Source organism: Lygodium microphyllum, chromosome 15 (assembly GCF_053477565.2).
Source record: "Lygodium microphyllum isolate KBCC chromosome 15, Lygodium_microphyllum_v1.1.10, whole genome shotgun sequence".
NCBI classification, from domain to species: Eukaryota; Viridiplantae; Streptophyta; class Polypodiopsida; order Schizaeales; family Lygodiaceae; genus Lygodium; species Lygodium microphyllum.
Window position 1 is genome coordinate 101247400 of NC_141149.1, and position 15164 is coordinate 101262563.

The window sequence follows — 15164 nt, forward strand, 5'->3', positions numbered from 1 at the left end:
ATCCCTTTCTAGTAATAAGGCTACTTGGGATTTTATTTCGGTGAGTGTTTGAGTTAGCAACTCCATTTGAACCCCTTGTGCTTGCACACGAGCAATTAAATCATCAAATTGTTCTCATGTAGCAAAAAATTCTTCCCGATGTTCTTCTTGCATTTCAGTTTCATGGGGATCCACCATAGGGTGGTCCCCGAAACTAGAGCCTTCCGTTGCCCCCTCTCTCTCTTTCCCCCCCATCTATACATTGGAATTGGAAAGAAAATATAAGAAATTTGCAGACAAATGTGGGGTACTTCCCTAATTACAAAGGTAGGACAGATGTCTACGGCCTCTATAGCTCAGTGGTAAAGACAACGTGAGGAACAATGTGGCTTTCCTCAGATCTACACTGGTTGTGTGCAGGTCGTGTGGGAACAAGGCCTGTCGGCAGGAACGCTAGATTAGCGTGTGACTGAACGCGGCCCTGAAAATTATGAAAAATCTGGGCGTGCCGTGGCCGGAATTATGATTAGTGCAGCCCGTGTTGAAGTAGGACGTGGCTGAAACGACTAGGGGCGAGAAACCAGCGCGGCATCAAAGGTAAGATTGGCGTGGCCTGACTACAGTCGCCAACACGGGAAGTGGCGATTGGTGTGGCCCGACTAGAGTCGCCAACACGGGAATTAGCGATTGGCGTGGCCCGACTACAATCGGCAGCATGGGACGTGATCGGAGTGGCTTTGATACCAATATAACATGTCTGAAAGTAATACAGGACTATCTTCTGCAGAAGTCCTCTATGTTCTGCTCATCCTCTGAGGAAGCACATGTTACGAGAGATATGTCTTCGTTTTCCACCCAGCCATGCTTAGGAGGATTCAGGAATCGTGCATGTCTAGCATGTTGCCAGCTGTCGATTTCTTAGGAGTTATTTTAATTAATAACTCTCTTTTGAATTGCCTTGTTCCTACTTTCATTCCTAAGCCCCCCGAACCTCGTATGGGCGCCCAAGGCTCCCGGACGGCCATCTCTCATGATGTTTCCCCATAAGTTACATTCACTAATGTAACATATCTATTCTAATAGGAGCTGGTCTTGGGTCTCCCTATTCACACCCTAAGACACAAGATGGGAAAAAGTGCCTAGGATGGAACGGCTCCAGGATCTTTAGCTCCAGGTGGATGCCATGTATTTTTTTTACTGGCATAGTTAGCCTTCTCACCAAAAGGGTTTTTCTTTTTTCTCCCTCAAGGGGGAAGGGGGGGGGGGGAGGGTTTACCAATTGGAGCTTACTCACTAGCCATAGATTGTGCCTAGCACGATGGGAAGAAGATTGGAGTGCTTCTTTTGGGCTTCGAGAAAGTCTATGGCAAGGTTGATTGTGCCTAGCACAATGGGAAGAAGATTGGAGTGCTTCTTTCGGGCTTCGAGAAAGTCTATGGCAGGGTTGATCAGGACTTCTTGGAGGGTACCATGGACAGCTAGGCTTTCCTCATCATTGGATCAATGGAGTTTCAACAGTTTACAAGATGACTAGAAGCAAGGTGATCATAGGACGGTAGAAAGGACTAGAGTTTTGCATGGATTGACTAATTAGACAAGGCTGCCTATTGGCTTTCTATCTCTTTCTATTATTGGCAAAGGAGATGTCTTATTTCGTATACTTGAGAGTTAGTGGACTGAGGGGTCTCAAGCTGCCTATGTGGATGTAGGCAGAGTTTGGATTTAGACTATGAAGATGACATAGCCTTACATGTCAAGGATGATGAGTTGATGCTAGAGAGAGTGAGGTTGGCATTGGAGGTTTTTTGCATGGTAATAGAAGTGAAAATTGGTTGTCTTCAGCAAGCACAATAGTAGTAGGAGGTGTTTTGCATGTCATCTATCTTAGTAGGGGTTTGGCCCCCCCCCACTAAGAACCTTGGCTGGTGGGCAGCCTAGTTTTCACCCCTAGGAGACCCTATGCAGGTAGAAGTAGGGCTAGCAGGACCCCCCTAGACAAATTCTTCATTATACATGAGGGTGGTCAGTTAACATTGGATAGAGAGTAGCAGGGCTAGCTTTTGCCAACCTCCCTTGTAAGGAAATTGAGTCACAGGACTCACAAGGCAAGCTGTGGAAGCTTGTCTAGCACCTCACTTAGTCGGATATCCAAGAGTGCTGGCATGGATCTGGGAGGGCGGAGCCTTGGATGAGTTGGATTGGGACCTAAGAGAGTGGAATTAGCTTGTTTCTTGAGTTTTGCATGAGGTCACACGTTTCTCTATCTACATACTTTAGATGAGAAAGCATATTTTGATGCAGGATGCTCTGCACTAGGCCCCCACATGCACTAGACATTGGGCAAAGTGTAGCGTCATGGACACTTCACACGTGCTTTCTAGAGATGCCTATGGGGTAATTGGCAGCTGAGGAGGGTCTCGTACTTCCTGTGGCTAGTGGCTCATGGAGGTTTAGCAGTTGAGAAGTGGTTGGCTCCGATGATGGGGTTGGCCAGCACTGCCCACTGCAATACTTGGAGACCTTGGAGCATTATTTATGGTCTAGTGAGGCTGTGCAGCTAGTTTGGAGTGGAGTTTGTAGGATCCTCTATTGAGTTGAGCCCAGCCTCAAGTGTGTTACCTACAATGCTTTCTACTGGCAGTCACTTAGATAGGGATGCCACCAACTCTTTGACACGGAGGTGGATGACATGATCTTGATCATTGAGTCTGATTCATGTGCGATTGTGGACATGGAGGCTTTGCCCAACAGACAAGTACTAGAGATTACTATGTCAGGATCAGAGGGTGGGTGCTTATCGGTAGCCTCATGAGGTGGCACATTGTTTTTCAGCAGAGTGTGGGAGCTTATCGGCAGCCTCACAAGGTGCCAATTGTTTTTCAGCAGAGGGAGCTTCTCAGCATATGCCACTTTGGGAAGCTGTATTCGTCCATTTACTCCCTCAAAGGCCAATGGGAGAAACTTTAGGGGGAATCTTGGCATCAACAGGAGCTTCAACAGCAGTTCCTCACACCTATGGTTGCTATAGCTTGTTTCCCCATTATGGGATGGTAAATCCTGGTGGTATTACAATCCTCCATCATGACTTCTTTCCCCCATCCCCCCCAAGTCCACCCTAAGAGTCCATGTATATACTTGATTTGATTGGCATTCAGCCCTAGCTAGAATCTTGAGCACTTGTACTTTGTTGTTATTTTTTCTGAGTAATCAGACCTTATATTGTAAAAGGAAAGAAGGTTTAATCAGGGCAGCTCATAAATGTCAAATTTCAAACGAAGACAGAGTGCACAACATGGACATATGTCATAAAAATATGAAACAAGGTCCATGGACCTTGCCAAATACCAATATATATGAAATAGTGGAAATGTCATTCTTAATGAGCTACTTATGGTTCATGACTCGTACTGATGCTCATTCTCACTTGCACTGATGGAGTTGGAGTTCTCAAGTTTCAAAAACTTTTTTGGGGTTTGAAGTCAAGCTTTATTTTGTCAAAAGCAGACTGCTTGGTCATGCCAATATCCACCATGGACATGAAGGTAATATTTGAACATCAAGTCTGCTTGAGTGTAAACAATAGACCTTAATACTTCAAAACGTAACCTCCTTTGCAACAATATAACATATGTGCAAGAGATTCTGCATATGTTAAACAGTAGGAAGCATATAGTGCACCTCACCATCATGCGAGCATCTCTCACTCATCCTCACTTATGCTTCTCTAGTCGGAGAAATGTAAAAGAGATCAATCCCTTTAGAAGCAAGGCTCCTTGTGGTCATTGTGGCCTAATTGGCCTTTGTTGAATTAGAGTGGGGAGAGGTGTTCCGGAGGCAATTGGGGTGTGGGATGGAGAGAGGGGGCCAGGTTGGGAGTGGGGGTGAGTGGGGTCCATTATTATCCAGTTTTCTATTTATGTATTATAGTTATACAGTTTCTGCTGGAGATTCGAATGTAAATCTGCAATTTTACATGAACATAGACTTTTCAAATGCAATAAAATATCTCAGCTAATGGCATGTGCTCACACATATTAAACTAAACCATCCATAGCTCAGGCCTTAGGTTTGTCTTCAGCGAGCACATTAGCAGCAGGAATGGCAGCAGACAATTTGGCCATGGCTGCATACTTTGCAGTGTTAATGTCCATACCTGATGACTCTCATAAATCTTCTGATACGATGGATGGTAATAACAAATTTTTACTGACACAAGTGGAACATTTCCATCGCAAAGATAAATGGGTAATAATCCTTGTTCTTCACCACTGAAGTGCTTTCATTTTGGGTATGCTTCTTGCAGAACTCTCTCTCTCTTATGGCAATAACACACCTACAGTGGAGACAATAGCTGTTTCTTTGGCTGCTGCAGCAGCTGCATGTGTGACTGGAAATGCACTTGCAAATTTTCTTCCTTCCTCCCTGGCAGGTTGTTGTTAATGATGCTTGTGAAGTTTCTTATGGCAATTAAACACGTCACAATATGTTTTGCAGCAGAGTAGAGAGGTTCAAGTAACACTCTTTCGTATTCAATATCACAGGGCACTGCAAGTGCAATGACACACTCAACCTGTTGAATCTGAGAGAGAATACAAGAAAACTGGGCCAACCAACCTCGCGTAGGATTCAGACAGTTTACAGACAACCAGAAAATGTCATCATAGTAAGCATTAGCAGTCTACAGTCCACAATCCAACCTTGGCCTAAGTGCTGTCTGCCAAGAATCAGGCAAGGCATAAACGTGAAGGTTGAATCAGACTAAATGCACGTGTGTGTTAAGGTAACTAGAAAATCTTTATTCATGATGATAAGCAGCTAGACAGGAAGAAAATGAAGAAGACCACATCCTTGTACTTTGAGAAATGTAACTACAGAATTATGCTGTCATATGGAAGAAAATAGTCTCTAGAAAATGAGCATGCTTTGCTACAGCCTACAATATGCACGAGGAACCATGGCATATGCAGTTGGACCATCTTGCCTACAAGAACTTCCTGCTTCAATGATGGCCATCCTACAACAGGTGGGCATGGGAAAAGGCCACACCAGTAGTACAAGGTTGTGAATGGAAAGCTATCCATAATTCAAACTGCATAGGGAGAATCAAGGTAATAGAAGGTGATGGTATCCCGCATGGCAAGAAAGTCTCTTTTCATCATATTCTAGGAACCGATTACCACTCTACAATATCTGCCATATGTTCTGGTAAAGATGGTCTATGTCCACATACACACTATAATGGAATTGTGAAAGGGAATTGCGAGGGAGGAATGAACACACACACACACACACACACACACACACACACACACACACACACACATTCAAAGGTCCTAGCTAATTGTCTTCATGAGCACATCTCTTTCATTGTGCATCCCCATCTGTACGAGTTCATTAAAGGCAGGAATATTTTACATAATATACTAAATGTGCAGATGGGTGTTGATTATGTGCAACAGTCCAACCAAGAGGTTGTTCTTGTCCAGTTAGATCTGGAGAAGGCCTTTTATTACTTGGAATGGTCTTTTCTTGTGGAACTTATGCAAACCATGGGTTTTGAACCACATATGTCTTGGCTGATATACACTACTAGTAGCAATGCCTCTCGTGTGTCATCCTGAACAAAGGTGTTACTCAGCCCTTTACTCAGGCAAGATAGGTCTAACAAGGCTGTCCTCTCAGCCCTCTGTTTTTTTCCCTTGCTACCCATCTGATTCTCACTATGTTGTCCCATCTTGTGGAGACTGGTTTTTGCCCTTTTTTTAAACCAACATTTGATTGGGCAGGCACTGGCTGATCACATGTTTATGATATTGTAAGCTAGCAAGGACCACCTCCATAAAGCATTGGACATTTGGGACTTTTCTGGCCATGCTTAGGGCCTTCGTTTTAATGCCACTAAATCGTTACTGCTCAGTTGCACTGAATCAAATTTACAAGCATTTGGGTGGCAGGGTGAAGTAGTTCCACATGGTAATATTGCCCAGCATTTGGGCTACTCTTTGAGTGTTGATGTGCAGCCTAAACAATTACTGCAATGGATTTCTTAGAAGTTGGATGCCAAGTCTCTGTATTGGAAATCTCAAGCTTGGTCTTTCATATCTGCCTTGAAGTGGTATAGCATATTATACTACCCATGCTTACTCATCCTTTTCCTCATTTACCTTGGCCCAAAAGTCATCTGCCTGACTTTACAAAGCATATCAGTTTCATGCTATGGAAATAAGATTCTATGCATGCTGGTATTTTTTAGATCTGCTAGATCCATGTCTATACCCCAAAGGGCATGGGTAGAGGGGTTGTCTTGGAGGTTGAGACTCGAATGGTTGCTCTCCGTTGGTCACTGTTTCAAGCCATGTGCATAGGTCATCGGCCTTGGGCTTACTCTCATGAGAAGGGAAACAGCATGATTGTTCCAAGTTCAATTGAATGGTGCAAGAGGGGCTAGTTTCTCTTGCAAATGCAACCGTATCAATTCATAGCATGCTCATGTCTTTTCACATAGTCAAATGGTTGCATCTAGATCATGCTTCGGTTAATTAGATCTATCATCTCTTGATTAGAGATTGTTATTAATTGGTGCCTAAGGCCAATGCTATTTGGAGCTTGCTCAAAAGCAAGCTTGGTGAAAATTAACCGTTATGGAAGGATGGCTTAATAAGACCCTATTCAAATTCAAAGTCTTTCTTTGGAGAATGCTGATAGGTAGCCTACCCTTCGCTTCCACCCTCTCTAGGTGCCATATTTCAAATGGTAATTGCTTCTTTTATTGCAAGTGTAAAATCTTTGTGCCATAGATTCATCTCCCACCCATTGGTTGGGAAAATTTGGTCCATACTATCTGACATTGGAGGGGCATTGTGGGTTTCTCCCTCTGTCCATCAGATTGGGTCTTCGGCAAGGCAAAATATCCTAATGTGAAACAGCTACACATGAAAATACTATTTCTTTTCCTTAGATTTTGGGGCCGAGGATTCACTCGCAGTAGATGTCTAGGGTCACGTGTGAAGATTGCTTTTATGGCATAGATTACTTCCATGGTTTCGGTTGTCTTGATATTCAGAGAGGTGGTTGCTTCATGCATGGATATTGTTCACTCCACCCCTGTTGTGCACAGCTAATGATCCCCTTCTTTTTTTCTTATAGCATGGTGTTTTCATAGCCTTTTGGCTTCATGAGCGTTTGTTGCCGGTCTTTGATTATGCTTGGCTGGCCAGAAGGCTTGGTGTAGATACTTCTATACATTAGTTCAAACTTCGTCTCTCTCTCTTTGTGCCACACAACCTGCCTTGCACACTACAGAAACAAGCATTAGGAGGCTGAAGTGCAATCTGACGGTGCACGGATCCCAGCCCCACATGAGCACAGGGCAGGTAGGAAACGGTTGGTGCAGACGCACAAGGAAAGTGCTGTGCACGGGGTGACTGACAAAGAGGACGCCAAAGATGGTGTAGGTCACAGGGGTGTGCCAGGTGCAGGCACCCATGGGGCAGCATCATCTTGTCTCTCAGCCTCTCTATGCTAGATAGACCCATGAGAGATATGCTGGGATGAGGGTGCCTCCTGAGTAATTTCACATTGTATTTGGCTTAGAGATCATTTTGTACTCATTATCTATGTATTGTTCACTGTTTATTTTCCATTTAGTTAGTCACAACATTAGATGATAGCTATTTTGGGACATGGGAAATTCCTTGACTTTTCAGATGTAACATTTTGTCTCATAGGCTGATTTGGCCTCTTGTAGATGTTAGTATAACTCTCTCTCTCTCTCTCTTTTTTTTTCGTAAAAGGTAATTATATTAATTACGAAAAAAATACAAGGTTACTTGATTACAAGATACATGACGACAATCTAAGCCATCATGAGAAGAGGTTCTAAGTACTACAAGTTACAAGGTCAAGGCAACGGCGCGGAGGAAATTGCCATATGCCAGGGACGTAAGTCCTCCCTAGAGAGCAAATCAGAATGCTGGAGAAGATCTAGCTGCCAATACAAGAGGCCCTTAAGCCTCACAATATGTCGCTGAACATTACAGGCGGAGTCAAAAAGAAAAGCATTCCGAATGGTCCAGTTATGCCAACAGCCCCAATATCGAAGAAAGTGATACATGAGCTTCATATGGGGCTGTGCCGGAGTGTGGTATTTGGGCTGCCCAAAAACCCAATCAAAGGGACGCAGGGGGAAACCAACCACTCCTTGCCAAACAGCTGATAAAAATAACCAGACTTTCTTAGCGATGGGGCAAGAAATAAATCGGTGGCGGGCGGATTCCACAGTTGTTGTGCAAAAGAAACAGTTGCCATTGGAGATTCGTCGCTTGGAAAGAGCTGAAGCAAGCGGAAGACCACCAATCATCACTCTCCAAAGAAAGGCTTTATATTTGAAGGGTGTCTTGTTCAACCAGCCCTCCATCACAGTTGCCCTCCACCATGACCGGGATTTACGCAATCCCCATAAAGCATTCGCTTTAGTAATTAGCCATTGATGATCTTTAATTAGAAGATGGTACACTTGGTTAGCAGAAGCTTTGCTTAAATGGAGCCGGCCTTGTAGGTCCCAATCCTGCCAGGGATGATCCGAAGCAAGGGCAGGAAAGGGTTGTCTGCACTGGAGCTCCCTCAAAAGCTGTTCCCATAAAGGTCTATATCCACGAGGGATCCTGAAAAGCCTCCTAGCTGTACGAAATGATATAAGCACATTGCGACTGGCAAGGGTGGCATCCGCAACTGAAGACAAGCCCAAACGTGCCATCCGGTTAAATTGCGGTCTAAGCTCATGTTTACCTTCCCATGAAAGTAAACGCGAGACTGCCAACAATTCCAATTGAAAAGAGTTAGTAGCTAAGCGATCCTCCGCTGGATGCCACTGAGCCTTCTGGAGGACCACTTTCCAGGAACATACCAAATGAGTAAGCAGCGATGAAGACGAACTGGAGAACCGCGAATCAGCATTAAGAACATGCCACCAAGAACTCCGGATTTGGGTATTACCATGCAAAAGCCCATGGGCCTCAAGGAAATAACGGGCTATATCCACCCATGGATGATGATCCGAGCACATGGCACGGAAAAGAGACCAACGGAGTGCCTGCATGTGAGTTTGGGCATCTAAAAGAGCTCCGCCACCCATGCGTTTGGGGGTGCACGCATGTGACCAGGAGATCCAGGAAATACCTGTGTGCAATGAATCCTTCTTCCATAGCATGAAACGAATAGACTGAGTAAGAGCATTCAGAGTCGTAGTAGTCTAGGGCAACAATGGCAAGAAATATGTGAGCATTGGCAACATAATTGTCTGGGCTACTTTGAGGCGAACATGGAAGGGCCAGGCCTGAGACTTCCAATACATAAACTTGGCCACCATTTTCTGAGAAATCCATTGCAGAAGCTGCTTTGGGGGAACCTCAACACCCAAAGGGTACCCAAGATGCCTGACAATGGAGCCACGAGGAACAACGAAACCTTGCCAGTCTAGGGACTCCAAATCCGACTCCGTGCAGCTAAGAATGGCTGATTTGAGCGCATTGATACGAAGGCCGGACGCCTGACCAAAGAGACCCCAAACATCCAATGCTTTTCGAAGGCTATCCTTGTCCGCACGCAAAATCATAAAGCTATCATCCACCAGGGATTGGCTAATGAAGTGCTGTCCTGTAGGAAGCGACAGTTCGGCCAACTGAGAAGAGGCTGCCATATGAGATAACATGGAAAGAACTGGATGTGTCGCAAGGGCAAAGAATAGAGGACTCAAAGGGCACCCCTGTCTGATAGAGCGAGCAAGGACAAATGGCTCAATAACACCTCCGTTCAGCATGACTCGCGAAGACGCCGCAGTGCTAATGGTGTAGATTAGACGAGACATCCGAGCACCAAAGCCCATAGCAGACATAAGTTCAGCAACGAAAGACCAGTCCAGATAGTCAAAAGCCTTTTCCAGGTCCAGTTGAATCAGTACTACCTCCTGATGAGAATGCTTTGCATAATCGATTGCCAGTTGAGCATTCAATACATTGTGCAGAATATTGCGGCCCTTAATGAAACCATACTGGAGAGGGTGCACAATGGCAGGGAGATGCTTATGGAGCCGATTCGCCATTACTTTGGAAAAGATTTTGTACATTGAACCCATCAAAGAAATTGGGCGCCACTGTGACAACTTAGATGGTGAAGGAACTTTTGGAAGCAGCTTAATAAGTCCCCCTTTCCATGAGGAAGGCATGATCCCCGTTTCCCACACCTGCTGAAACAAAGCCTGCAATGGTTTCGCCAGTTGGGTAGCAAAAGCCTCAAAGAACTCATTAGTGAGACCATCCCAGCCCGGACTTTTATCCGTGGGCAAGTGTAACAAGACATCCATAACCTCTACCTCACAAATATCTGACTCCATAGTAGCTTGCATGTCCTGCGGAAGCTGATTGCGGACCAGGTCATAAAAAACCGAACGGGCTTGAGTAATTTGGGGTGAAGGTGGAGTAGTAGAACCGAGAAGGTCGCGGAAATAATTCCTGCACATATGCACAATAGTCTGCGGATCTAGGATAAGGTGGCCTTCTGCATCCTCGAGTCTGGTCATATTCTCGCGAGCAGGAGAGGCGTGGAGAGCTCGAAAGAACTTATGGGTCTGACACGCACTATCTTGCAAAGTCTCCGTCAGATGTTGCAGTTTGGCCTGCTGATATGATCTCAAGTGGAATTCTTTAATAAGATCAGCCACCCGCATGGCCAGTGCAAGCAGAAATGCATCATCCGGAGTGTCCACCAGTAGCGAACGGACCAAAACCAGCAGGTTCTTGGCGGCCTGTCGACGCCGCCGACAAAGAGATGCATGATAGATCCCATACTGCCGAGCAACCCGCTGCACATTAGAGAGCAATCGTTCAAATGACGCAGTGCCCTGAGAGGAGAAGTCCAAGAGGAATCTGTCAATCAATTGCTGCATATAGCCCTGAAAGATGGCATGCTTCAAGTAAGACGAGTTGAAACGCAAAGGGAGTTTCCCCAGAAATTGCTTGAAAGGTGCAATGGGTTGGGCAAGCAGCTCAAGCTGCAGAGGGAAATGGTCCGACAAGGCATATTGCTGCAACACTTTTATTTCGAGCATCTCGGGAAGAAAATCATCGTTCTGCATGATATATATACGGTCCAACTGCGACCATGTTGTTGCATACTGGGCAGAATGGAAAGTAAACCCTGTAGAAGACGGATGTAGCCAGGACCAGAGATCTTGCTTAAGAACAGCAAGAGCCAACTCATGCCACATACGACTTTCCGGCGCATCCATTACCGAATGCTCCGATGTGGACTGGGAAGAATCAACACACATATTGAAATCCCCCATGAAGAAGCCCCGTCTGCCAAGTGACAAGGAGGTCTGCAAAGTCTGCCAAAGCTCCCGACGAGATGACGAATCATTCGGAGCATAGAGGCCAAGCAACCATAAGATTTCCCCTTCGAATAAAATTTCTATCACCAAAAAGCGGCCATGAACATCATTTTTAACAAGAACAGGCTGATATTTGGCATGTACAATCATGAGCACACCCGAATAATGCATGGCCTGTGTCCCTGCATAGAACAAACGAAAGCCATGGCAATCCACAACTTTGCCGGCTTCACCGTGACTCTTGTGCTCAACAGCGCACAAGACATCCCACTGATTCTCATACAATACAGTCCACATGGTATGTTGCTTGTGTCGAGAACAAATGCCTCGCACATTCCAGGTGGCTATTTTCATGTGTATTCAAAACAGAATCAGGTACGAGGCACAGCTTGCCGCGATTTGACTTTGTCGGCGAGAATATCCAGGACTCCGTCGTCCAAGAAATCTGCCAATACCGCAAAAGAGTTCTGAGGACCAGATTTGGAAGTAGACGGCATATCTGCTGGCTTGGGGTTGGAACGAGGATAACGACGGTCCCATGGGGTAATGACGTTGCCTCTGGTATCAAAAGCCAGCTTAGCAGGTGGACCCTTTGGACGATCCGAATACATTTTCCTGGCGGGCTGAGGACGGGGGGCCGAGGCAGCCATAGCAGGAGTAGAGCGCTCAGAAGACAACATTTCCTTCCTGCGCATATATGTACGCATGGAATCTTGTGAAGTAGTAGGCACAGTATTCTCCATGCCCGCAACAACCCTGTTGCCTTTTTTTGCACGTACTTCAACCCAATCAGTGGCACGGGAATCCAGATCCGAAACCTGTTGTTTACCTTTGGCCAGAACTTGAGGCGGATGGAGAGTATCCAGCGACGGAGCATCACACACCATATCATCCATGGGCGGCGCAACATGGCCAACATCTGAAGTGTGTTGCTGCTCCAGGCATTCGGCCATAAAATGCCCTAACTGTCCACAGGAAAAGCAATGTCCCGCAAAATTGCCCCATTTTAAACGAAAGTGCAACGGATGCATGCCAGAGCAATTGAGGCGTAACCAGGCAGGCCTTTTCCTTGCAGTATCCCATAACATACACAATCGGTTGCAATTCACAGCCCTGAGACTGGGAGGGACCAGAACAGTTCCAACAGCGGCCATCGCATCCTTCAATAGTGGCCAATAAACAGTCGGACAATTTTCCACTTCTACCCACACAGGGCATTCACGTTGCAGCAGGCGCTGAAAATCTGCCATTGGGCGCTAGGGAACCACATGAACCAACCGGCGATCAAAAAACAAAGGCAGTTTAGACAGGAGAGCAGCACGGTGCGTCTCAGATTTCAGCAGGACCTCAAAAAAAACCCGGGGCCCAACAAAAATCTCTTCAACACATTGCCCTTGTAGCAGATTGTGCAGCCACTGGCGAATACGGGAAAGCAACGGGATTCGGCCAGTGAAGAAGAGTATCACAGCGCGATCATAAAACATGGAAAAGGAGCGTAGGACAGTTTTTGGGTCGACGGTGGCTTCCAGAACATCATCAGGTGCAAAGTCGGAAAAAACTTCCTGATTATGTTGAACATAATCGCCAAGCAGAGTGTTGGCAAATTCCAGCAAATGCTCCTAGTCAACATCCTGAGAGTCCACTGAATCTGAAGCAACCTGAGCATAGAAACGATCCTGCTGAACACCTATCTCTTCTGAAGTATGTTTGGTACGTTTACCCGCAGGTTGGATGTTAGGACCAGGGGGCATCTCTTCGGTGCACGGAACCATATCCTCAGGGTCCTCAGCATCGGAATCCGAGCCAAGTGCTGCCACCGTTTGGTCGATGAAATCCAGATCCAAACCAGCCATCGTGGATCACGATCTGAGGGCGACGGAGGACTGACGCACAGTGGGCAGGCGGCGGGGCAGACGATGGGGTAGGCGCTGGGGCAAGCAAGGTCCACAGGGCCCAGGTCCAACAGCGACGGAAGGAGCCCTGACACACAGGGCGGACAGGCGACGAGCAAGAACGGAGCCCGCAAATCTTTCGGGCGACAGCAGGGCAAAGCACGCAGCTGGCGGGCCTCTTAGATGCAGGCGACGGGCCTGCAGGAGAAGGCGACGGGACTGCAGATGACGGCGAGAGGAGCAGGCAACGGGGCCACAGGCAATGGCTTCAGGGCGCAGGCGACTCCTCTCTGTCGCGCTCTCTCTCTCTCTCACGGGCACGCGCAGAGGTAGACAGGCGAGGACGAGCACCTGCGGTCGCAGACGAGCAAAGGCGACGGCGACTGACGCGGCTTAGGCAGACGACGGGGGCGACCGGTACGGGCGTGTCAGGCGACGGGGGAGACTGTTGCGTGCGTGTCAGACGACGGCGGCGACGGACCAGACAGGCGCTGAGAGGACGGGCCGACAGTAGGGGTTTCGTCCCGCTCCCGCCATCGCTCGACTCTCTCTCTCTCTCTCTTCCTCTCTCTCTCCAACTCTCTCTCTCTCTCTCTCTCTCTCTCTCTCTCTCTCTCTTTTCGTAAAAGGTAATTGTATTAATTACGAAAAAAAGTACAAGTTTACTTGATTACAAGATACACGATGACACTAAGCCATCATGTGTAAAGGCTCCAGTACTAGACTACAAAAGTGTTACAAAAGTCATGGCAAAGACGCAGAGGAAATTGCCATATGCCAGGGAAGTAAGTCCTCCCGAGGGAGTAAGCCCGAGTGCCGAATGAGATCTATCTGCCAATACAAGAGACCTTTAAGCCTCACAATATGTGTCGGGACATTAGAGGCCGAATCAAAAAGAAAGGCATTCCGAGTGGTCCAATTGTGCCAGCATCCCCAGTATCTAAGAAAGTGAAACATGATCTTCATATGCAGCTGTGCCAGTGTGGGGTATTTTGGTCGTACAAAAACCCAATCAAGAGGGCTTAGCGAGAAGCCAACCACTGCGCGCCAAACCGTTGACAAGAGCGACCAGATATTCTGAGCGAGGGGGCACAAAATAAATTAATGACGGGCCGATTCCACAGTAGTGGTGCAAAAGAAACAATGGCCGTTAAAGATTCGACGCTTGGAAAGGGCTGAAGCAAGCGGAAGACCACCAATCATCACCCTCCAAAGAAAGACCCTGCATTTGAAAGGTGTCTTGTTCAACCAGCCCTCCATCACAGTTGTCTTCCACCGTGATTGAGATTTCCGCAATCCCCATACAGTATTAGCTTTAGTAACCAGCCATTGATGATCTTTAATTAGAAGATGATACACCTGATTAGCTGAGGCCTTTCCCAAATTCAACCGACCCGCAAGGTCCCAGTCCTGCCAAGGACAATCCAAAGCAAGGGTAGGAAAGGGTTGCCTACTCTGGAGCACTGACAAAAGCTGTTCCCATAAATCACGGTATCCACGAGGGATTCTGAAAAGCCTCTTGGCTGTTCAAAAGGATATGAAGACCTTGCGGCTGGCAAGGGTGGTATCTGCAACTGAAGTCAAGCCCAAACGTGCCATCCGGTTAAATTTTGGTCTGAGCTCATGTTTGCCGTCCCAAGAAAGTAATCGCGAAACTGGCAACAATTCCAGTTGAAAAGAGTTAGTATGTAAGCGGTCCTCCGCTGGATGCCAACGCGCCTTCTGGAGAACCAATTTCTAGGAGCACAGCAAATGAACAAGTAGGGATGAGGAAAGGCTAGAAAACCGCGAGTCTGCATTAAGAATATGCCACTAGGAGCTCCGAATTTGTGTATTACCATGCAGAAGCCCGCGATCCTCAAGAAAATAACGAGCTATAAGGACCCACGGGTGTTGATCCACACACA

At 46.7% G+C, this 15164-nt stretch overlaps 1 protein-coding gene across 7 annotated transcripts in view; it reads left to right on the forward strand.

Annotated features, from left to right (window-relative positions):
- LOC148024831 (uncharacterized) overlaps positions 1-15164 on the forward strand; it is a 294466-nt gene that overhangs the window by 147574 nt on the left and 131728 nt on the right. For 5 of the 7 annotated variants that reach the window (XM_087694490.1, XM_087694487.1, XM_087694486.1 and 2 more), the window contains exons 6-7: positions 4039-4168; positions 4283-4408. In XM_087694490.1, coding sequence (XP_087550616.1) covers positions 4039-4168; positions 4283-4408 — 256 coding nt within the window. Of the gene's footprint in view, positions 1-4038; positions 4169-4282; positions 4409-4520; positions 4643-15164 lie in introns of all 7 variants that reach the window. The other 2 variants (XR_015693361.1, XR_015693360.1) reach the window with 1 other exon arrangement.